At 39.8% G+C, this 25,135-nt stretch overlaps 1 protein-coding gene across 6 annotated transcripts in view; it reads right to left on the reverse strand.

The window, feature by feature from the left end:
• The window catches only part of nrf1 (nuclear respiratory factor 1), a 74,843-nt gene that overhangs the window by 43,451 nt on the left and 6,257 nt on the right, over positions 1-25,135 (reverse strand). For 5 of the 6 annotated variants that reach the window (XM_062983363.1, XM_062983367.1, XM_062983366.1 and 2 more), the window contains exons 2-5: positions 13,877-14,111; positions 11,953-12,067; positions 7,163-7,289; positions 4,696-4,836 (exon numbers count right to left, since the gene is read on the reverse strand). In XM_062983363.1, coding sequence (XP_062839433.1) covers positions 4,696-4,836; positions 7,163-7,289; positions 11,953-12,067; positions 13,877-14,099 — 606 coding nt within the window. In that variant the 5' untranslated portion in view covers positions 14,100-14,111. The remainder of the gene's footprint in view (positions 1-4,695; positions 4,837-7,162; positions 7,290-11,952; positions 12,068-13,876; positions 14,112-25,135) is intronic. The other variant, XM_062983364.1, reaches the window with a different exon arrangement.

Below are 25,135 nucleotides of genomic sequence, written 5' to 3' on the forward strand. Positions count from 1 at the left end.
TTGTTTTTGTGGCTGCCACAAACTAGGTTGAATTGGTTGAGACTCAATGAGACATTCACTCAAAAACTAGAGTAAAATGTGCTGCGGGATGTCCCTTCCGTAAATACAAAGTTTGTGCAGTTTAATAAACTTTTCCCATGCTTTTATGATCATTAGGAAGTGGCATTTATAACCCAGAAACAAAAATCATGTTACACAGTGTTATTTATTAATATGTTCTCGCTAGGAATCCCCAGATCCTCCAGAGCGATGCTATGGTCAGGATGATATTGACAAAGGAGTTGCTCTGGAAGACCTAGAGATCCTTAGAAAGACTTTCTATTAAGCACTGTCTACACTGCCACGTAATTAGTTCAATGAAGTAAAATCATGTTTTGAAACTGCATTATATGGTAATGTCAGTGGGGTCTCAGAATAATAGCACCTTGTGTGTGTGTGCGCGCATGATTTTTCCACTTTTGCAGGGGTTCTGTGCCCCAACTGCCCCCGAAAATGGTCTATTGTAGTTTAATGGATACACCAGCCTTGACTAACTGAACTCAAGTATTCCAATAACCCTTGTGTACTGTATTCAGAGGAAAAAGTATGACATGAAACTTAAATTAAACCATGAAAATGAACAAAGGAAACCATGAAAATGAACAAAATCTGGCTACTAGTATTTAAAAAACTCTAAAATCAGAAAAATGAATAAAGTACAACGCTCTGAAAACAGGGGAATTCCAGACATAAAACAACCAGGGCCAGCTAACACCTCCCAACAAAGGATTCCCTCAGGTAGGAATCAGCCAGGTCTTGAACCTGCAATGCCATTACATGCTAATCAAGGTGAATAATTGCAACATTCACTTTCCTCAAGCAGACAAAGAGTTCTTCCTCCCACCCTGGACCCTCCACAGATATATAAACCTCACTAGCCTAGTTTCCAACATAGCTCACAACCTATGAGGATGTCTGCCATAGATGTGGGTGAAACATCAGGAGAGAATGCTTCTGGAACATGACCATACAGCCCGGAAAACGAACAGCAACCCAGTTAAAAATTACTTATTTAAAACATCTAAAACCTAATGCTAACTCCAACTCACTTCTTTCTCTCATATATCCAAACTGCTTTCTATTACTGATCCTCTCTCTACTTCCCTGTTACTGTGTTCATTTTAGATTTAATTGTTTTTATGATATTGTTTTTATTATGTTTGTTTGTTCATGCCGCTGTATGTTTTTTGACAACTCACTTTTATACATGCTGGAAAGTGCCCTGAGTCCTTTCAAGGAGATGGAGCGGTGTATAAATAAAGGCTTATTAATATTAATATTATTATTATTCCCTGGCTCATATTCTTAACTATGAAACTCCCACCAACCACTGTCCTAAACAGCAACCTTTTAAAAACTGCATCAAGCATTCAGGAACAATCCCCTGCAACATTCCCTGCTCTCATGCCATCCAAACAGATCGATACTTTATTATACACACAATGCATCATATCCATAACCAAATTGCACCTGAATTTCTCTATGTTAACACATATTGTCATTTTGGTTTTTTGAAGAAAAGTCAGTAGTTTGACAAAGCTCACTTTAATTTCAAAAAAACTCTTTTTGAGACATGCAGTCTTGGCATTGGAATGGTTTTTCCCAGACCAGAGATTCAGAAAAATATCCCATCGGCATAAAGAGAGTAGCTTTTTCAGGCTCTCTCTATACAATGGATATCAGAGAAGGGATGGGCTGTTTCTCAAGGGAGATTTCACTGTCTGTCTCAGGAATAAACTCAGCCGCAAAGCAAAGAGGACTCTAGCGTCACCTAGTGACAAGGCAGACATAAGAATCACATCATTCAAAGAAGTAATTGGGGAAAACATGATGAGCAATGGCGCTTGCATGTGCAGAGGGGCACATTTCATCAGGTTTGCGCACTCAACACAACACAAGAAACCACCACATCCACTGGACATGTAAAAGCAAAGATCTGTTTACACAGCATGTCAGAGGGAAAGCACAGATTCAAATCACGCTGCTCACGAACAGGCATTCAAATAGGCTTTTCTGCCACAAATACGTTTCATTTGCATGCTTTATTCTGGAAAGAGGTTTGTGTTTTGCTGAGGAAAACGAGAGACCCGGAACATAAAGGGAGTGTCATGGAAAGAAGAGGCAATGGTTCAAGAGACAAAGGGAAGTTGTGCTTGGCTGTTTCAAAGCTATCTAGGACACCCCTGTGCAATGCTTTCAAATAATAATTGCAATGCGAAGAAGTCCAATTCTCTTTCAGATGTTAAGATTCTTGCCTTGAAATAATTTCATCAGAATAAAATAAAGCCTCTTGCATGATGCAAGAACTATATTCGACTTGGACCTTCCTAGTCCACGCCAGCCCAATGGTCATTGTTTGACCACCTAACCTAAAGATGTTTTTAAATTGTTGATTTTAGCCTGTTCTTGTAAGCCGCCCCAAGCCCAAGGGGAGTGGCGGCATATAAGTTTGATAAATAAATAAATAAATAAATAAATAAATAAAATAAAATAACCAACCCACACTGTGAACTCTAGTTGGCTGTTGTAAATTAATGTGGATGTTTGTTTCGATTTTATGTGATTATAATAATATAATAATAATAATCACTTTATTTTTATACTCCGCCCCATCTCCCCGAAGGGACTCGGAGCGGCTTACATGGGGCCTTGCCCGACACAACAATGTAATAACAGCAACAAGACAATAAAACAAATATCCCAACAATAAAACATCAGCATCAATAAAACAGTCATAAAAATCAACATAAAGCATAAAATGTCAAAAACAGGAGACTAATACACGGATCTGGGCCAAAGTGCAGAATATTTCAAAATGGGGAGAGTTATAATTATATAATTTTGTTTGACTACATGTAGTTTAATTTATTGATGTTAGGTTTAATTTACTGGTGTTAGGCTTTAATTTGATGTTAGGTTTTAATGTTATTTTTATATGAAGAGTTTCTCTGGGATTTTATGTCAGTATTTGTTTGTGTACGAAGGCATTGAATGTTCGCCATTGTCTGTTGGAATCTGCCCTGAGACCTTTTGTGGAAATAGGGTTGAATACAAATAAAGTGTTGTTGTTGTTGTTGTTACCTCCTCCAAACAGTAACAACACTTCTGATCCTATCACTCCAAATGCTAAGAATTGTAGCTGGGACTTCTAATTTGGATGCTCTGAATCCTGCCACAGTGTTGCCTTCATAGGTTGTTTTGAGTGTGTGAGAAGCACTGCTACAGCATGGCAACCAGAATGGATGACTCCTCCACAAAGCCAATGAGGACCTTCGGAGTCAACAGGGTGATGCAGCAGCTAAAAAGGACAACGTGATTCTAAGCTCCATCAACAGCAGTATAGGTTCTAGACTGAGAGATGCAATAGAGTGTTCCCTCACTTATCGCTGAGGTTAGATTCCAGGACCACCCACAATAAGTGAAAATCTGCAAAGTAGGGACACTATATTTTGATATTAATACATTATTTTAGTAGTTATACACTATTTTAAGTCTTTATCAACCAATCGTGTGTTGATAAATCGCCTCCTTCTCCTCCCGTTGCCGCTTGGGTTCCTTTTCTCTCCCTTCGGCTTCTCCTTCCTTCCTTCCTTCCTTCCTTAGGCTCTAAATGGTTTTTTTTTTAAATGATTTATAATATTCTTTTAGAGTTTATTGAAAAACCACAAAAGAGAGATTGCGTGAAAAGTGAGCCGCGAAGTAGCGATCCTTGTGGTCTCTTCCAATTCTATGACAATCATCATAAGCCAGTGATGGCCAACCTATGACACGCATGTCAGCACTGACACGCCTAGCCATTTTTGCTGACATGCTGCTGCATGCAGATTGATTGGTTGACTAATGTCTTTTGTAACCAAATTTGGTGTGATTTGGTCCAGTAGTTTTGTTGTTTACTCCATGAGAATTGTGCACATTACATTTATTTATTTATTTATTTATTTATTCTATTATTATTGTAGTATATTATTATATTATTATTATATTATTCATTATTCATGACTACATTGAAACTACAATAGAGAGAAACCAGCGTGGAAACTGCAAGAGGTACCATAGATTGTTGTACATGGAAATAATGGTAGTAAATAGTTTTTGATTTCTTAAATACAGTTATATATTACAATTGTATATTTTTGTTATTTAAACTATATATATTATGAAATTATGGTTTTTTCTCTCAAAGTGATACACCACCCAAGTCATGCTAGGTTTTTTGGTGAATTTTGACACACCAAGTGCAAAAGGTTGCCCATCATTGTCATAAGCTATTCTCCCGCACGCACTTTGTGGAAAAGGCAGCATCCATATGAACACCTTCTTGGAATCACTTAGCAAAGTTGCAATAAGCCCTCCTGGTGCGAAAGAACTAAATGTCTCCACAAGGACTTGTGTAAATGAGAGAGAGAAGCCACACTGGAAAAACCAATACATTAGAGCAGGCCTGGGCAAACTTTGGCCTTCCCTCCCGGTGTTTTGGACTTCAACTCCCACAATTCCTAACAGCCTACCGGCTGTTAGGAATTGTGGGAGTTGAAGTCCAAAACACCGGGAGGGAAGGCCAAAGTTTGCCCAGGCCTGCCTTAGAGACACCATGAAGACTCCTCTTTGCTTTTTACACACACACACACCCGCCTTCTGCCATTTCCGGCTGCTTACTTGGGTCATCTTGTCCACCGAGACTGGGATCCCGTCGATGGTTAAAGGCGGCAGCTCTGAGTTAACCTCCTGTGGCGCAGGGGCATGTTCCAACAGCGCCGACTCCAGGTCTTCCAGGATCATGCTCTTGTACTTGCGCACCTGAGGGGAATCAGGGAGGCACAGGTAAACAAGGCAAAGGGTGGCAGGAGAGAAGAGGTGCTAAGGAACGGGCAGAGCCGAGCAAGCAAACTATGCCCCAGCGGACAGATACAAATACCCACCGGCCCCAAAGCCCTGGCACTTGAAGCACACACTTCAATGGAGATGATGAAACCAGAGGCAATGCCAACAAGAAGCTTTCTAGAGAAGTTTGGAGACAGGGGAGGGCTCCAGATTGATCAAGGATTGTTCTAAACACACTGGAAACATCATGGGTTGGAATTTAGATCAGCTGTTGGATTTTTAAAACAATCCAAACACCTATTTTTTTTCTGGCAGGCCTACCCAGATAGCTTTAAGCATGAATTTGAAACTTGTTTTCTCAGTGTATTTCAGTATCTTTTTACAGAAATGCATTTTAATATGTGTATTTATAAAATTTTGTACAAGGTTTGCATATTTTAATTATGCTGTAACCTGCCTTGAGGAGAGGCAGGCAAGATGATGATGATAATAATAATAATCATCATCATTATTATTATTATTATTATTATTATTATTTTATTATGACACAGCAAACAAGATAGACATGCTTGATTTTGTATTACAAAGTCACTAGTCGAACACTTCCCAAGTGTCTAGGACTGTGTGTTGTATTTTCGGATGATGCGTGCAGATCCCAGTAGGGTGGCCTTTTGCAGTTGACAGATCGTAATTTTGTCAATGTCTATTGTTTCCAAATGCCGGCTGAGATCTTTTGGCACGGCACCCAGTGTGCCCATCACCACAGGGACCACCTGCACTGGTTTCTGTCAGGGTCTTTTATTGTTATTATTGTTGTTGTTGTTGTTGTCAGTCTGCCTCCCTTCACTGATAACACTGGCATATCAGTTTTGGGTATCTGTAGGACCAGCCCCTCTGTAGCCCTCAATTAAGCTGCATTTCTTTTCTTTTAAAAAAATCCTAACTCATCTAACATTGCAAGGATGACTGATGATTATTTTGCTTACAATTTGTACGAAACAGCTTCAGCTCTTAATCATCATTTCATACCTGGTACCATGCAAAATGGACAAAATGCAGCTATTTTGAAATATAAACAAGTCCAAAAATTTGAGGACATTAATCTAAGACTAAATGGGCTATATGTGTGTGTGTGTATCTGAAGTGTTTGTTCAGCAGTTACTTAAAGTAGGCAGATGAAGCACAAAATGTAACCAAAGACTTCATTTCAGGCCCCTTCTACATAGCTGAATAAAATCTCACATTATCTGCTTTGAATGTATGGCATTGTTGACTCAGATATCCCAGTTCAAAGCAGATATTGTGGGACTTGATGCCTTGATATTCTGGGTTATAATGCTGTGTGGAAGGGCCCTCAGTCTCATGGATAACACATCAAGATTGATAGCTGTGCATTTATACATTATAGGCAGACAGATGTTTACATTAGAGAGCAGCTGTCATTTTCTTACCAATCCTTATCTTTTTTAAACAAAATCTTTGATGAACGGAACAGGGTTTTTTTTAGCCATGGTGGCATATTATGGACATTTTGAAGCATAGCTATGGTGGACGGTGTGGTCAGTATCTTGTTGGTGCAGTGTGCTGACATAATGACTACATAGAAATCATGCTAATACAGTAGAGTCTCACTTATCCAAGCCTCGCTTATCCAAGTTTCTGGATTATCCAAGCCATTTTTGTAGTCAATGTTTTCAATATATCGTGATATTTTGGTGCTAAATTCGTAAATACAGTAATTACAACATAACATTACTGCGGATTGAACTGCTTTTTCTGTCAAATTTGTTGTAAAACATGATGTTTTGGTGCTTAATTTGTAAAATCATAACTTAATTTGATGTTTAATAGGCTTTTCCTTAATCCCTCCTTATTATCCAAGATATTCGCTTATCCAAGCTTCTGCTGGCCCGTTTAGCTTGGATAAGTGAGACTCTACTGTATCACTCCAGGTGTTTTGAACTGGCTGTTAGGAATTGGGAGAGCTGAAGTCCAAAACACCTGGAAGACCAAAGTTTGCCCAAAGTTTGTTAGGTGCAAGCTTTGTCTCCATATGATAAAGTTCTTCAGTTCAGCATGTTGCAGCTGTCTGATAATAATGCATCAACCCTCCTTGGAGGCAGGGAAGATAATGTGGAGCCCTGTGGTTCTGATAACAAAGAGTTTCCGAATCCCACGTCTTCTCTGCCATGCCTTTTTGCAGTCATATCATGATTCTTGTGAGACTTAAGGAACAGCCGCTGCAAGTCCAGGCTGGGGAGGGATAAGGTGATATATAGTGAGCCGGTTACAGAGGTCTTACCACATTCTCCAGAGGTGCTGCCCCAAAGACTTTAAAGACAGGGTTGGGTTTGGAGGGTGAGATGCACAGGACGATGGCCTGCTGCCCAACGCGAGTGGTGTATTCGTCCAGCGTGGCACGCAGCTTCCTGTGTGGAGAAGCGGGGACACAAACAGGCAGGACAGGTTGAGTATCCCCGGGACAAAATCTGTGTACATTAAACTGTCAGAAACAGCAAAGACGTAACTACCTCAACCACACACACAACAGTTTCAGATTTGGGAGCATTTTCTGGAGAAGAGATGTTCAAATAGCAATAACAGTTCTTAGTAGGAAAATGGAGCCACGTGCTTGTCTTTTCCTCACAGAGTTTCTTACACCAGTGCTACTCAAAATGGTATGTGAATATTATAAAAATATTATCTGGCACACAGCTGGTGATCTGGCACATCATATCACTGTAGAATATACAGTAGAGTCTCACTTATCCAAGACTCGCTTATCCAAGGTTCTGGATTATCCAAGGCATTTTTGTAGTCAATGTTTTCAATACATCGTGATATTTTGGTGCTAAATTCGTAAATACAGTAATTACTACATAGCATTACTGTGTATTGAACTACTTTTTCTGTCAAATTTGTTGTATAACATGATGTTTTGGTGCTTAATTTTTACAATCATAACCTAATTTGATGTTTAATAGGCTTTTCCTTATGCCTCCATATTATCCAAGATATTCACTTATCCAAGGTTCTGCTGGCCCGTTTAGCTTGGACAAGTGAGACTCTACTGTAGTTGGACATCACTTTAACTGCCAAGGCTCCATGCCATGGAATCAGGAGAGTTGAGACACTATTTGGCCAGGGAGAGAAAAGACATTGTAAAAGAAAAACTCCCATGATTCCAAAATATTGAGTCATGTGTCAAACCCAACATTCATTCTACAGTGAAGATGCACCCTTTGATTTGTTCATGTTATGGAAATTTAAAAAAAGAATTGATTCAAAAGCCTCGCCGCTTGCAAGCTGCTGCTGCCTTTCTTCCAAAGGAGTTCAACCTTGTATTAGTTGTTTGTTTAGCTGCTGCCATCCCACAATAGCAGAGAGGATAACAAAGTATGCCAACGTGCATCCACAGTAAACGACTATCCCATATTGTGCAGATGCAAAACAGGATGGAAATCATTAAAGCGGCAACTTGTAAGGAGGTTTGCATACCCAAATTCTCCCCTGTGTTTCCCATGATGGATGCCTGGGCCACACAACCCCCTCCCTCCTGCTTCCATCAACAGGAAAGGAATTCCTAGCCAGAACATGAAGCCAAGGCTACTATAGAGCAGTGGGAGGGGTGTTTGTTTACATATAGCATCATTCATTTCCCAAACCACCTGCAGCAGAGGCCTTTCATCTTCCACACAAGGCTATACATGTCAAAAAGTTGGACAAGACACTGGGGATCAATCTCAGACTGGGTGCTTTCATCACAACCGGAGATCTCCAGAAAGACATCTCCATTTCCCTTGAGTCAGTTTTCCTACCACAGACACATTTACCTGAACTCTACCCACTGCCCTCTTGTATCTTTCCCAGTTGTGCAATTACAATATACAATCAATATTGTACCAGGCTCTCCACTTTCACAAGGACTAGGAGAGAAGACCCCCCTGCACAAACAGAGAAAAATTAATACCACCATCACCACCTTTCTAGGAATCTCTAGGTCTTCAGGCATGACTCTGTAGCCAACTTCTGATGGACGTTGACCAACGGAGGACAAAGAGATTCTTATGAGTCCATAAAGGTTACATCTGTATTATGTGGAAGGCCAATTGTACTTTGTTACTGCAACTCTGAATTATGATAGAATCATAGAATAACAGAGTTGGTGGAGATCACATGGGCCATCTAGTCCAACTCCCTGCCACGCAGGAAAAGCACAATCAAAGTATCCCTGGCAGATGGCCATCCAGACTCTGTTTAAAACAGTGGTTCTCAACCTGTGGGTCCCCAGATGTTTTGGCCTTCAACTCCCAGAAATCCTAACAGCTGGTAAACTGGTTGGGATTTCTGGGAGATGTAGGCCAAAACACCCGGGGACCCACAGGTTGAGAACCACTGGTTTAAAAAGCTTCCAATGAAGGAGATTCCACCACTTTACCCTAGGGATTTTCCTGGCAAGAATTCTTCAGAAAAGGGACATATCTAGGGTGATCCAGAGGTTCTCCACAGCTGAACAGGGTCTTGAGCCCTGCTTTCCCGAAGTCCGCATCTAACACTTAAAACACTATATGACACCGTTCCCTTATTGAGTAGGTCTCAATCCTTTTTGTTAAAGGTAAGGAGTTTATTAGAGTTATGGTACATAACAGAACAGCAAACCATAGAAGATGTCATCAAGTAACAATAATTTTGATATATACATACATATCTACGTTAGTCAAACAGTTCTCTCTGACACTGCATGCATATTAAAATCAGTAACTTAAAATACGTCATTTAGTTTTGCTATTTCTACATGTAAGGTTGTTACACCGTATTGTTATCCACTATTTTCAGTCTATACTTTCTTCTCATTTATTTTTTTCTTAATATAAGAGTTCACCATAACATTCAAACAACACAGGACATATTACAGACCATACATGCACCTGAAACCCTATCCTACACAAAATAAAACCTCTCCCCAACACCTGGGCACCCTTCACCATGACTTCCGACATTGAAGCACTATGAAGCCTTTAAGCCAATTTATCTATACTTGTTCATCATAATCCTAAATTCCTAAAGGTGTTCCTCTATGTCACTGACTGTCCACTCAGATATGCCATGGCCAAGAGTAGGTCTCAATACTAAGTGATTTTAGTACCTCTTTATTTCTTCATAAACCCAACCATCCTTATCTCTCCCTTGATGACTGACTCCAAAGAATTCCTAACTGACACTTTGCTATCTCTCATTCGTATTCCTTTGTATCTCAATCAACAGATAGATGTGGGATGATAACAACAAAAACACTTCCTATGAATAACTCTCATGCTTATTTTGAGCAAGGAGTTTTACATGCACACTCTCCAAGCAGAACATTTTTGTCATCTCCTGTCTGATGAAATTGAGAACAAGGGGAACTTTAAAAAAGGCATTTAATTGTGCAATTAGAATATTAATAGGCTGTATGATGAATGAACAGAAGGACAGTGGCACAAAGCCCTGGGACTGGAAACCTGCGTAAAGGTGCTGCTGGAATTATTCCGCCAACACCGAGCAAGACTCAGCAAGACATTGCAGCAGCAATTGAGGAAAATGCACCTGTTTGGCTGAGGTTGCATCAGAGTCTCTCTGGAGGGAGGATCCCTCGGAGGAAACGGAAAGCACTCTTGGCTTTCGCTTAACTTTGTTCTTTTAAGCTGAGGTAGCTTGTTTATTTCCAAGCAATTTGTGAGCACCAATCATTGCAAAAATTCAGAGTATCCGGTCAAGAAACTATGGCACTTTCAACTGACTTCATCTCAGCTGATTACTCAAGCCAAGCAAGGCCTGGCCTGCTTTGTACTTGGCCATTGGCAATAGATAATATGAGTGTTGAATGAAAAGTAATGCCTCCACCTTCGTAACTCTTCAACAGATGGTAAAACTGGTATGAAGCAGGTCCTGGCTTGTTCAGGAGACTCTCCTCTACAGTTCCATTTGGCAGGAAGCCTTAGCATTGAACGGTTGTGTTGTTAAAGTGCGAAGTAGAGAACCCTGTGCAGATGGTCGGTCAATGCAACTTAAACAACGTGCTTCTGATAGCCAAGCAAAGCAATAATGTGACCCACACGTTCTTGTGAAATGCCGATTTTGCTTAAAATTTATCTCTGAGTGATACGACAATCGTCCTGAATCAATCTGTCAACCTTTTGCTTGTGAAACTCGGTGGTTGCTGTTACAGGACGTCCAACTCTTGGTTTGTCACACAAGTCAGACGTTCCCACCTCAACATCTTTAAACTTACTCGCCCAACGATGCACAGGACTCACATCAACACAATCCCCATAAACAGCTTGCATTCTCTGATGAATCTCCTTTGGGGTGACACCCTTCTGCTCTCAAGAGTTCAGTGACTGCACGTTGCTTAAGTCACATTGGTCAACCGTCTGCGCAGGGTTACATACTTCGCATTTTAACAATACAACCGTTCAATGCTAAGGCTTCCCCGTCTGCGCAGGGTTACATACTTCGCATTTTAACAATACAACCGTTCAATGCTAAGGCTTCCCGCCAAACGGAACTGTAGAAGAGAGTCTACTGAACAAGCCAGCACCTGCCGCAGACCAGGACTGCCATCTGTTGAGGAGTTGCGAAGGTGGAGGCATTACTTTTCATTCACTCCTCATACCAGGGATCTCTGGGTAGAGCAAGGAAAGCATTTTCTGGTGCTATAATTCTTTAGCAGCATCAAGGGATATTATTCTCAAGTCACGAAGAGCAAGATCCTCCAAGCACTTGAACTGGAGCAGCCAATAGAGGAGGCATGGGCAAACTTTGGCCCTCCCTCCAAGTATTTAGGACCTCAACTCCTACAATTCCTAACAGCCTAGCAGTTGAAGTCCAAAACACCCGGAAGGAGGGCCAAAGTTTGCCCATGCCTGTTCTAGGCCTACACTTGATATACACAAGGTCTCAGGCACAGTACCTATAATTTGCAATTAATAAAGATAATCTCTGATAATACGTAAAAGGGAAGACTCTGCACTGTTGCCAAATCAAGTGGAGAATGATGGTCTGGAAAAGTCCCAAGAGTCTAAGGCAACTTCTTGCATCATACGCTCTTACCGTAACAACCGCGTCTGCTGCCTCTTGCGGATGGAAGGGTTGGACTCAAAGACGTGAGGACGTTTCCTTTTTTTACCGGTTGCCACTGCTGCAGCTGCAGCCATGCCCACTGGGCCTAAGGACAAAAGGTGGGTGTTGAATATTCAGACATATTCAAGGAACTATGAAGACACCTTCCTTCAACCTGGTGTTCTTGGACTGTGCTAGAACTCCCATTATCCCATTAGTGACATACATTGGGATAAATTAATCTAATGCTTGCATGTGTCTATTTTTAGTTGCCATTGGGATTGGCATTCCCTTCCTTTGCCCCCCAGGAACCACATGTCTCCTCCAACGTACCTACTGCAGACAAGCTAAAGCTCTCCCAATAGCCATTCCATCCCTGACAAGAGAAGAAAGTAACACAAGCCAACAAATATTTTTCATCAGATATAATTTTAGGGCATTTTGCGATGAGGCTAATTGAATAATTAATGCATTTATGCACTGATATCAATAGAATCTAATAAATATCAGTGTGCAAATGCATTAATTATTCAATTAGCCTCATCACAAAAACTGCAGGTGATAGAGAAAAAATAAACACAGATCTCAATTCAGTGCAAAAAACTCTAGAAGAATGGCCTATACTTATATCTGATAAAAATACTTGTAGCTCGTGTTACATGAATATGTTGTGAAATGTGCAGACTTTACAGTAGTCTGCTGTAATGTACCATTCATCATATTTTTAAAAAGTTGACATGATGGAAAAAATAAAGATATATTTAAAATCAGCATTAAAAATAATTTAAATTGTATTACAATATTACAAAAAGTTTGATTTTGTTGGCTTGTGTAATAGAAACATCTGCCTAGATCATCAAACAGATATAAAATAATGGCACCAACCACTATGCCATTCAGAGGACTCCAGCCAGCCTTAGTGGGTAATGTAATCACTTAGCATTTGGTGACAGGGACATAGCCAGACTATTCTAAATAAATAAAACTGCCAGCAGCACGCAGAAAGGAATGAGGAAGTACAGCACTTGGTGTCACTAGTGGATGTTAAGCAACAGCTCCCCCTGTGGCCGGAATTGAGCATAACCTTATGAAGCTGGAAATGTTAACTTGCCTCTGTGTGTGTCTATACTGTATGTATGTATGTATGTATGTTGTTTGTCTGATGGCATTGAATGTTTGCCATATATATGTTCATTGTAATCCGCCCTGAGTTCCCTTCGGGGTGAGAAGGGTGGAATATAAATACTGTAAATAAATAAAATAAATTTACAGTAATTACCATGCATTGAACTGTCTTTACTGTTGATTTGTTGTAACTGTCTTTACTGTTGATTTGTTTTGGTGCTAAATTTGTAAAATCATAATGAAATTTGACATTTAATAGGCTTTTCCTTTATCCCTCCATATTACCCAACATATTCGCTTATCCAGCATTCTGCCGGCCTGTGATTTTATTTCATGCCTTTTAATTTTATTTGTGTGTTTTTTGTATTTGATACCACTGTATGCTTGTTTTATATCTGTGAGCCGCCCTGAGTCCCTCTGGGGAGATGGTGGCGGGGTATAAAAATAAAATTATTATTATTATTATTATTATTATTATTATTATTATTATTATTATTATGTTGGATAAGTGAGACTCTACTGTATTCTCAGAGACATCAGGTAGGTAAAACAGGGAAGGAAACCTATTACCACACTGCCCTCTGCTGGCCACTGTTTGGAACTAAACATTTCTGGTTTGAAGAAGTGACGAAAAAAGGCTGATGGCTAACACTAAAACAACACTGGACTTGCTGTTCAAAAGAGAAGTCTGCTTTTCAGGGGAGTATATACAGCCAGGCTGTGTCCCACCTAAACAAACCTGGCTCAGCTCATGTTTTGCAATGACCGAGATGCCATGGGGCAAGCCTACCTGCAGCGGCCAGGTGGGCGGTCACCTCATCGGTGGCTGTGGAGTTGAGGATGTCGGAGTCATCGTAGGAGGTGTCCTCGGGGGAAGAGGGGGAGTCTTCGTCGGCGCTGAGCATGCTGTGCTCGGTGTAGGTGGCCACGTGGACCTGCTGCACCTGCTGGGCCACCGCGTGGGCCTCGATGGTGGCCATGTGCTCCGTCTGGGTCACCGTGTGCTCCTCCATGAAGCGCTTCTGCTGCAGGAAAGGAGAACGCAGGGGAGAGGGGAGGAATCAGGGCAAATTTATTTTATTTATTTTATTCATTTATTTATTATTACAATATTTGTATCCTGCCCTTCTCACCCAGGGCGGCTTACAATAAAATACACATATAAACCTGTACAATACACTATAAATCAGTTAAAAATTAGCTTACATAAAACATTCATAAAACGCATTATAAAATACAGATAGGCGTGTTCAAGTTTAAAAGACTGGGTCTGTCAATTGTTGTCCACAAGGACAAGGTACAGGACGTTTACAAGGTAAAGGACGTTATACGGTGTCAGTGACATCCGGATCCAAAATAAGGCATCATGGCTAGATGATTAAGTCTTCAGAATAAGAATGGGCTGGAGTCAAACATGTCCCTTCAACCAAGATTTGAAAAGTTCAACATACAAATTTGAATCTAATGCTCACCTTCTTTTAGCTAAATCACCATACCAAAATTATTTATTTATTTATTTATTTCCACCATTTCTATGCCGCCCTTCTCACCCGAAGGGACTCAGGGCGGCTCACAATCTGGCAAAATTCAATGCCGTATATAGTACAAAAGATAAAACATAGGCAATTAAAATAATCAGTTTAGCATAATACAATAAATACATTTAAAACAGTACAATAAAAATACTTAAACCATTTGTCCACAAAATCAGGGTGCGAATTAGCTGTGTAATACAATAATCTTAGTGAGTCCACTCTGAGTCCCCTCAGGGAAATAGGGCGGGATACAAATAAAGTTTTATTATTATTATTATTATTATTATTATTATTATTATTATTATTTGATACACAACAAGATGAGTACACAGCAAACAAGATCACTTTGTTGGCTGTCGTATTGGATCACACGTTGGATATTTCCCAAGTGTCTAGGACTATGTGATGTATCGGCGAATAATGTGTACAGATTTGAGTAGGGTGGCCTTTTGCAGCTGATATATGGTTATACAGTAGTCTCTCACTTATCCAACATTCGTCTAGCTAACATTCTGGATTATCCATCATAGTCTGCCTCCTGCCCGGGTCCATAGCTGTTTCTCTAGGCAGCAAGGACTGAACTTTTTACGCATTTCATTTCCAACAATATTGTTACTGTAAGTTCATTTTACGCAATTCTATCTTTATTTGTAGTCAATTTGTTAGTAGACAATGTTTTTATAGTCAATGTTTTCAATACGTTGCGATGTTTTGGTGCTAAATTCATAAATACAGTAATTACTACATAATGTTACCATGCATTGAACTGCCTTTTCTGTTGATTTGTTGTAAAACATGATGTCTGTAGATGTACCCCAAGGTATTCTTTTCCACTTCTAAAAGTTTTGGTGTTCTAACACTTTTGTTATTTTTTTAAAGAAGGAATTTTAAGCAGGCAGCAAGTGTAATGGCCAATGTACAAAGAGTGGTGTTTTGGCCACTTTTTGCACAATACATTTGGCAGCATTTTTTAATTTTTGGTTTCCGGGTTTTGAAAATTGAGGTGAACATTAGATTTGATGGCACATTAGACTTGAGGAAATAAAGTAATACAGTTAAACCTACATTGTTATTGGACTGGCGACGCTGAGAACTAAGACGGCACAGATTGAGTTTTGGCCCCTTACCATGTTTTGCTTTTCTTAAAAATGTGTCCAAAGATTTGGAAGCCATGAGTCCCTTTGGGGAGCAGCTTAAGGAGATGGGTCTGTTTAGCTTTGAGAAGAGAAGGTTGAGAAGGGGACAGGAGAGCCATATTTAACAACTGGAAAGGATGCTACTGTTTTTATTATACTGTTTTAACTGCTTTTTCTCTCCTTTTATTGTTGCATTTTAATTTTTTTAAATATTGGTAATTCAGTTACATTTTAATCTTGATTTTAAATGTATAACTGTAATGTGTTTTCATTTTTAATCTGCTCTGAACCCCAGTTTTGGGGAAAATGAGGGTATAAAGTGGTTGTTATTACATTATGTAACACAATTTTTGTTCCCGAGTTATAAATGTAATTTCCTAATTTGTTCTATCATTAATACATGGGAAAAGTTTATAAACAAAGTTTTTAAAACAAAAACGGCGTGATTTTAAAAGTGAATGTAATGTTTTAATGTACATTAATTTTAATTCCCAATTCAAATGTTTTAACTGTATGTTGTTTTTAAGGACTTGAACAAGTTGCCTATATGTGAAGCCACCTTGAGTCCCCTTGGGATCGATTTTTTTTTTTCGTGTCAGGAGCGACTTGAAAAACTGCAAGTCACTTCTGGTGTGAGAGAATTGGCCGTCTGCAAGGACATTGCCCAGGGGACGCCCGGATGTTCGGATGTTTTTACCATCCTTATGGAAGGCTTCTCTCATATCCCTGTGTGGAGCTGGAGCTGATAGAGGGAGCTCATCCGCGCTCTCCCGGGGTTGGATTCGAACCTGACATCCTTCAGGTCAGCAACCCAACCTTCAAGTCACAAGGCTTTAACCCACTACTCCACCGGGGGGGGGGGGGGGGGGGTTGATAAAGGCAGGGTATAAATAGGATAAATAAATAATAACTTCATTATTGGAATTTAATTTGCACAAGAGCCTTGGGGCATTTCAAGTCATTGGTTTGCATCTTCTCCGCAGTCAATGAAGGCCGAGCTTTCATAATGATCCTTTGTTGCCACTCTCATCAATGCTGTAGAAAGAGCTGGCCTTTCACAGCCTTATGTTAGCAGTTCAGTGACAAGTAGAAGTCTTCAGGGTTGCAGGGATTTCGGTCAACCAAAACACCAGGCTGACGTTCATTTGCCCACTAGTCAAACAGCCGGAACTATTTGATATATTCCTGAGGGACAGCAGAGAACAGATCCATTCAAGCTCAACTCCTGTACAGTTGACATTAAGCTAACATTACTTTCAGAGGAGCGTTCTTCCAATGCCACTTGATAATTATTAATATATTTATTTACTAGCTTTGCCCGGCCACGCGTTGCTGTGGCTTATGCCTTCAGAGTGTTGTTCTTTATTTACTGTCCTGATTTTAGAGATTATATTGTTCTGTATTATTATATCACGGTAATTATTACATATTATATTTATAATGGGATATTATTTGCTTAGAACTGGATTATATGAGGCCCCATCTATACAGCTGTATAAAATGCACACTGAAGTTGATTATATGGCAGTTCAAAACAGATAATATAAGATCATAAATGGGTAACATAGCTGTGTGGATGGGCCTTGAGTCTACACTGCCATATACTGTAATCCAGTTAAAATCTGATCATCTGCATTTTATAGGCAGTGTGGGAGAGGCCTAAGTGAGGCCTAACTCTGCCTGTCCCCTGGGCTGAGTGAGTTGCTAGGAGACCAAGTGGGTGGAGCTTAGCTTTCTAACTGGCAGCAATTGGATAAAAACAATTCTTCCTCTCCCTCTAATTAGGACTTTATTTTTCTTTTCTTTTTGTTGTATGAACGTAGAGGCATGGATGAGGGGTTGTGCTGTCAAGTTTAGTGTTTCTGGGATGTGTAGTTTTGTTGTTTTGTCCTAGGCCGAAATTTCATTACTCTTTTATATATATATATAGATACCTTACTTTATCTCCTCAAAGGAGGAAGGATCATCCCACCTACTGCTGTTAGGTATATGTATATGTTTAAAACCTGAAAGGTCGCAATGTACATGGACCAGAGAATCAGCAGAGTTTGAATTATTCTGCAAATATTTTTCAGAATCATGAAAAAAGGACACAAAACGCAAGAAAGCAAGGAGCTTCCCATATAGCGAGGCCTGCTTCTATGAGTATGACCAATGTGGATAGAAAACAGTTATCACAAAGGATTCCAATTTTTCTGTTTTATCCTCTTCCCTCCTCACTCTCACACACACTTCCCAGAAAACAGGATCTAACCCCCAAGCAAGAATGAGGAAAACTGAAGCACCGATGTGGCTCCCAGATCCTTATGCAAACACTTAGACCTATGTTATGAGATCAGATGCAGAACACCTTAAGGCACAAATTGTGACCTAAGACTCCAGACCACACTCATGGTTGGGATAGATAGAAATTAATTTGGGCCCGGGCTGTGGCGCAGGCTGGAGAGCAAGCCAGCTGCAACCAGCTGCAATGAATCACTCTGACCAGGAGGTCATGAGTTCGAGGCCCGCTCGGAGCCTGTGTTTGTCTTGTCTTTGTTCTATGTTAAAAGGCATTGAATGTTTGCCTATATGTGTAATGTGATCCGCCCTGAGTCCCCTTCGGGGTGAGAAGGATGGAATATAAATGCTGTAAATAATAATAATAATAATAATAATAATAATAAATTTCTTATGAAAAATCTACAAAAGTGTAAGAGAGAAATAATAATGATGTGATACAAACAGCTGTTTGGAGGATAACAAACTGTTTTGTTGCCTGCAGACTGCAGGAAAAGATTCTAATGGAATATTAGAATGAGCTTAATGGAAGTAAGAGCAGCTGTTCAACAATGGAATATGTGATTGCCTGGGAATCTGATGGTCTCCTTCTCTGGAGGCTTTTAAGAGGTTGGATGGCCATCTGTGGAGAGGGTTTGAATTGTGCAAGCACAATTTTATTACTGGAACGTGCTCATTCTAACCATCATTTGGATAAATATTCACACAGAGAAATATACAAACTGTATCCAACTCCTGCACAAGCCTTCAAAAGCTCTGCTCTCCCATAAGGCAATTTGCACAGATTTTAAAGCAAAGAAAGTTGAGGAAATGAGGAAGAATCCACAAAGGCATAGGCCAAAGAAAAAGCTTTTTACTGCTTCAGCTTGTCAAAGTTTCGAAAACAGAACTCTGGATTGTAGAGCACAGGAGTAGATGATGAATGCACAACCAACACAAAATAGACAGCAAGTTAAAGTGCCCCTGATGCCAAATCTGCCCACTGTCTAAGTGGCCACTTCAAAGAGATCCAACCAAGCTGTTGCAGTATTTTATTTTGGAACAATAGCTTTTTTCTATATTTCCTTTATTTGCAGTACTTTATTTATAGTATAGTCTCACTTATCCAACATTCACTTATCCAACGTTCTGGATTATCCAACGCATTTTTGTAGTCAATGTTTTCAATAAATCGTGATATTTTGGTGCTAAATTCATAAATACAGTAATTACTACATAGCATTACTGCATACTGAATTACTTTTTCTGTCAAATTTGTTGTATAACATGATGTTTTGGTGCTTAATTTGGAAAATCATAACCTAATTTGATGTTTAATAGGCTTCTCCTTAATCTCTCCTTATTATCCAACATATTCGCTTATCCAACATTCTGCCGGCCCGTTTATGTTGGATAAGTGAGACTCTACTGTACTTTATTTATTTGCGGTGCTTTGTTTATTTATAGTAATTGGTTTATTTTTGTTTCTAGCAATTTATCTTAGTCTAATAGTTTCATTATAAACTATTTTTTTCTACAGACAAAAGGCACACTTCTATTCCAAACGGAGTACTATCTGATCCCAACAGGTTAGTTAACCTACTCACTAGTTATTCCCCAGCGGGGCCATATACACATTTAACGAAACTCTAAGCCCTGACTAGGAAAGTGGACCTAGCAAGAATTAACTTGCTTCTCTTCTATGAGGACTGAGTGTAAACGGCTTCTTTGGAATACCTTGAATGGCAGGACTGGCATTTCAAAAGCACACATTCTTGTTTTAAAGGCGAGAGAGATTCTTGAAGGAAAAAGAGCCAGAGCTGCTGCTGTTGCAAAGGAGACCGGAATACAAAGCAGTCCTTTGTTTTAAAGAAGAGAGCCATGCGAGAACAGGAGGAAAACCAAGATTGACTTGATTTATTGCACCTTCATTTGCTGCATGTATGCATTTCTTTAGGGGTTCACCATATGGTTCAGGGATGAAGCAAATTGATGGGATCCTACATAATGCAAATTGTGGATTTGGTATCCTCACATAATTCCCCTGCCATAGTGGTTCTCAACCTGTGGATCCCCAGATGTTTTGGCCTATAACTCCCAGAAATCCCAGCCAGTTTAACAGCTGTTGGGATTTTTTAAGTGATATTTTATATTGCTGCTGCAGTCCCCCCCCCACCAATGAAGTTGACTGAATTGTACTTGGTGGTTGATTGATTTACAGCTGTATTAGCTCTTGTTTTATTGTCTTACTGTGTTTTATTATTTTTTGTATATTGTTCAATGTATTTATGCTGTTGGTTTTGTAAACTGTGCTAATTGGGCCTTGCCCCATGTGAGCTGCCCCGAGTCCCCGTGGGGAGATGGTGGCAGGGTATAAATAAAGTTTTTATTATTATTATTATTATTATTATTATTATTATTATTATTATTATTATTATTATATTATTATTATTATTTCTGGGAGTTGAAGGCCAAAACATCTGGGGACCCACAGGTTGAGAACCACTGCTCTAACATGTATGCTGATTCCACAGTGGAAATTGAGAATGCTTTGTGGGGGAATGACACTCTGGATGCATCAACACTGTAGAATTAATGCGGTGTGACAACACTTTAACTGCCATGGCTCAGACAGTGCTATGGAATCCTGAGAGCTATAGTTTGGTGAGGCACCAGCACTTTGACGAAGCAGGAGAAAGTCCTTGTAAGACTATAACTCCCAGGATACCACAGACTTGAGCCAAGGAAAGTGTTGTCCAACTGTAATAATAAATGCACATTCTGACTCTGGAAACTGGCTGTACTACCAGAACAAGATGTGGGTGGCTGTCAGGCTGTCTGCACCACAATGCCTGTTGACGTACAACACAAACTATAACCACAAAGGAGGCAGGAATGAGAGAGAGTAGATTCCAGTAAGATGAATTGTATTGGCCAAGAGGAGGAGGAGAAGAAAAACATTAAGAAATCACTCCCATTTTCTGCAACAGAGCCATTCAGCACAGCACCTTCATTATCAGGAACAAACAATTGTTTTCAGTTATAGCCTGCATTTTCCTGTAAGGAGCAAAAGGCAACGCATACCGTTCTCCTTCCCATTTGGGACAGGCTCAGAGATCTTTTCAATTGTGTGGCTTTGAGCCCAGGTCCCCGAGTCCTAATCTATTACACCATGTAGTCTTTTGATTTTCACACACCTCTCCACTTCTGTTTTTTTCCCACGCAACCAAATAACAAGCAATAATAATGAGGTCTTTTTCTCTCACCAAAACCTTTGTTTAATGCAGTATTAGAAGGCATATCTCTGTCAAACGGAACAGTGGTTCCTCTTTCTACATAAAGAAGCCCCAAATATGTAATGGAGACTAAGGTGCCTTCCAGCTTTGCTGGGCTAAATTCTCTTCATTCCTCATCTTAGAATCATAGATAGAATCATAGAGTTGGAAGAGACCTCGTGGGCCATCCAGTCCAACCCCATTCTGCCAAGAAGCAGGAAAATCGCATTCAAAGCACTCCCGACAGATGGCCATCCAGCCTCTGCTTAAAAGCTTCCAAAGGACCCTCCACCACACTACGGGTCAGAGAGTTCCACTGCTTAACAGCTCTCTCAGTGAGGAAGTTCTTCCTGATGTTCAGGAGGAATCTCCTTTCCTGTAGTTTGAAGCCATTGTTCTGCATCCTAGTCTCCAGGGCAACAGAAAACAAGCTTGCTCCCTTCTCCCTATGACTTCCCCCCACATCTTGATACATAGCGCTCATCATGCCTCCCCTCTCAGGCTTCTTTTCTGCAGGCTAAACATGCCCAGCTCTTTCAGCCGCTCCTCATAGGGCTTGTTCTCCAGACACTTGATCATTTTACTCACCCTCCTCTGGACACATTCCAGCTTAGAGTCAACATCTTTTAAACTATGGTGCCCAGAATTGGACACCGTATTCCAGGTGTGGTCTGACCAAGGCAGAATAGAGCAGTAGCATGGCTTCCCTGGATCTAAGCACTAGACTCCTATTTATGCAGGTCAAAATCCCATTGGCCTTTTTTGCCCCCACATAACATTGTTGGATCATATTCACCTTCCTCCCTTATGAAGACTCCAATATCTTTTTCACATGTATTGCTGTTGAGCCAGGCGTTCCCCATTCTGTATCTTTGCATTTCATTTTTTCTGTGGAGGATCTTGCATTGGTCCCTGTTGAGGTCCATTATGTTACTTTTGACATCATCTCTCTAATCTGTTAAAATTATTTTGGATTCTGTTCCTGTCTTCTGGAGTATTAGCTATCCCTCCCAATTTGATGTCGTCTACAAACTTGATGATCATGCCTTCTAACCCTTCATCTTGCATCATCCTTCATATTTGGGGGGAGCTAACGAGAGGCAGAAAGCCAACATCTGTATAGCCAAAAGTTCCCTAGTTTTGCTGTGGGCAGCTATTATATTTAAATCTGAAATACTACCTTGCCCCACAGGACAGTTCTCTATTATTATTATGTTTATTTATATTCTGCTTTTTTCTCTCCACAAAGGAGGCTCAAAGCAGCTTACATTAAAAACATTTCAATACTATTTTCAAATATACAAATATTTCAAATATTAAAACAGAATTAAATATCATTAGTATTAAAACAATTCAATTAAAAACCATAAAACATATAAAAAACTAAAAACCACAGAAGCCCGACTTAAAATGCTCTATGCATTTCTTTTGAGCAATCCCTAATCTTTTAATATAGAAGTTGGTAACCAATGATCTTTAAGATAGAGATGGGCTCCAATTTCCAACAGTTTCAAATAGGAAGTTGTCTTGTACTGAATCAGATGGCTCTCTATGGTTTCAGATGGATTTTTTTTCCCAGTTGTACCTGAAAGTCCCCAGGATTTTTTCCTGTTCATCTTCCATTCAAGAAGAAAGCAAGCATTACTCTGTTTAACTTCCAAAACTAGCCAACATTGAGGATATTCAAGGTATTATGGTAGCCACTTTGAGTCTGCTTTGTGGAGAGAAAAAGTGGGGTATAAATAAACATAATAATTTGCTATACTATAAGTAGCTATAATAGTAGTAATAATAGCTACTTATAGAAAGGCAAATTGTCAGGGATAATGTGATGTACAACATCTGGACAGCTTCAGAGTTTCCCTCCTGAAACTCTCGATCACACTCTTCTCTACTGAAACTGCATTAAAATCAAGAGAAAATAATATTTTCTTGAAATTATGCAGAGAGGTAGCTAACACCAGTCATTTCCTTTTTCTGAAAAATTCTTTGGACACTTAAAGAAGGGAAGTTAAAAATTGTTGGGGAGTTGCTCCATGACAGCACTGGCGTGAAACCACAGAAGCATGTGCAGCAAAGAGATAATTTCTTACATTTTAAAAATGGCCTGCAACCTAAATTACAGCCTCAGCCCACAAAAAAAGCCTAGGAGTGGGAGTTGCATCAGCTCCACTAGCTGCTGGTCTTTTTCAAAGTGTGGGTTCTAACCAATAAAGCCTTGCACTGCCTGGGTACAGGCTATCTGAAAGACTGTCTCTTGCTTTATGAACCCATTAGAGCTCTAAGATCCTCAAGAGAAACCCTTATTTCTATCTTATTGCCTTTGCAGTCTTTTTTGTGGGAACTTGACAGAAGCCTTCGGGACTCTGAACAATGCTATAAAGGCAGTCCCCAACTTACAAACATCTGACTTATGAACAACTCCTAGCTAAGAATGGGTTGAGATAACAAGAAGGGCGAGAAGTCTACTTCTCAGAAGGAAAATTCACTCCTGAAAGTTATTATCATGGGGAAAAGGGGTCTCCACTGAAGATTTATTTCCAATTCTTGTTTCCACAACAAGACAAATTTTTCAAAATACAATTCTCACAGTGACAGAAAGGGTGGTAAAATCTTCTGAACAGGGGCACAGATAGCAAAATACTACCGGGCTATTAACCCATCCCTACTCCATCCAAAGCATACCTATCTATCTATCTGTCTATCTAGTTAACCTTAAGAAATGTGCCTGTTCCAACTTACATACAAATTCAACTTAAGAACAAATCTATAGAACCTCTTGTTTGTAACTTGGGGACTGCTTGTATTGTCAGGCTGTCAGAAACCGACGAAGATGAGCTCTTCATTGTGTGCTGTGATGATCTGTAGCTTGCCTATGGTCTTCTGGGAGGTGGTCAGAGTGCTGGAGTACAACTCTGAAGGCCGCTGGGTGAGGAAATCCAAGGAATGACCAGAAGCAAATCACACTCTCTTAGTCTCAGAGGGAGGCAATGGAAAAACCTCTTTGAACAAATCTTGCCAATCAAACACCACAAAATTGCCACAAATCGTGATTTAAATACACAAAATAACAAAACGGTCTTTTAAATCAATATTTACTTGATACATTGTTTAAATTATCTTCTAAATAACTTTTATATTTATATTTTCTATTTATACCTTTATTTTATTTGTATTGATTCTATTAAAGTGTTTATATATAGTTTCAAACTATTGTTTTCAGCAAGTTGCAAGCCGCCTTAAGTTCTATTATTTGGAGAAGAGTGGGATACACATGAAGACATTTAAAATATTGAAACACCCATATTGTACACAACAAGCTCAGGTAGAAATTTTCCTTTTGGAAACTCAGAAGACGACGTGTCCTAGACCATGATAACATTGTCTAAAAGAACTGCTGCTGCATACCAAGGGAACCCATTTCAAAACCAGTTTTACTGCCATTGTTTCCCTCCAGGTAACAGGTGCAGAGGGAGAGGATTTTATTTTATTAGATACTATCTTTCAAGCTATGGCTACTGCGTACCCTTTAGTTTTTTTGCCAGATAATATCTATTTCAAAGCCATAATACAACTCTGTGGCATGTTAAATAGCCAATTTATTACAGCCTAAGCTCATGTAGAAGAGCCAAGGTTTGAAATGGCCAGGGAAACCCAGGATGACTTTCAAGAATTCGCACACTCTCAGCGGAAGGCAAAGGCAAACCCCCACCAAATATATTATTATCTAGGTTTTTCCTAACATTGTTTATTCAGTAGGAGTTTGCCTTTTGTCTTCCTCTGAGGTTTGCTTTTGGGGAGCCATAAGCAAGCATGACTAGAAAGAAGGCACACAAAACGCTTT

The sequence above is a fragment of the Anolis carolinensis genome, chromosome 5 (genome assembly GCF_035594765.1).
Source record: "Anolis carolinensis isolate JA03-04 chromosome 5, rAnoCar3.1.pri, whole genome shotgun sequence".
In the NCBI taxonomy this organism is placed as follows: domain Eukaryota; kingdom Metazoa; phylum Chordata; class Lepidosauria; order Squamata; family Dactyloidae; genus Anolis; species Anolis carolinensis.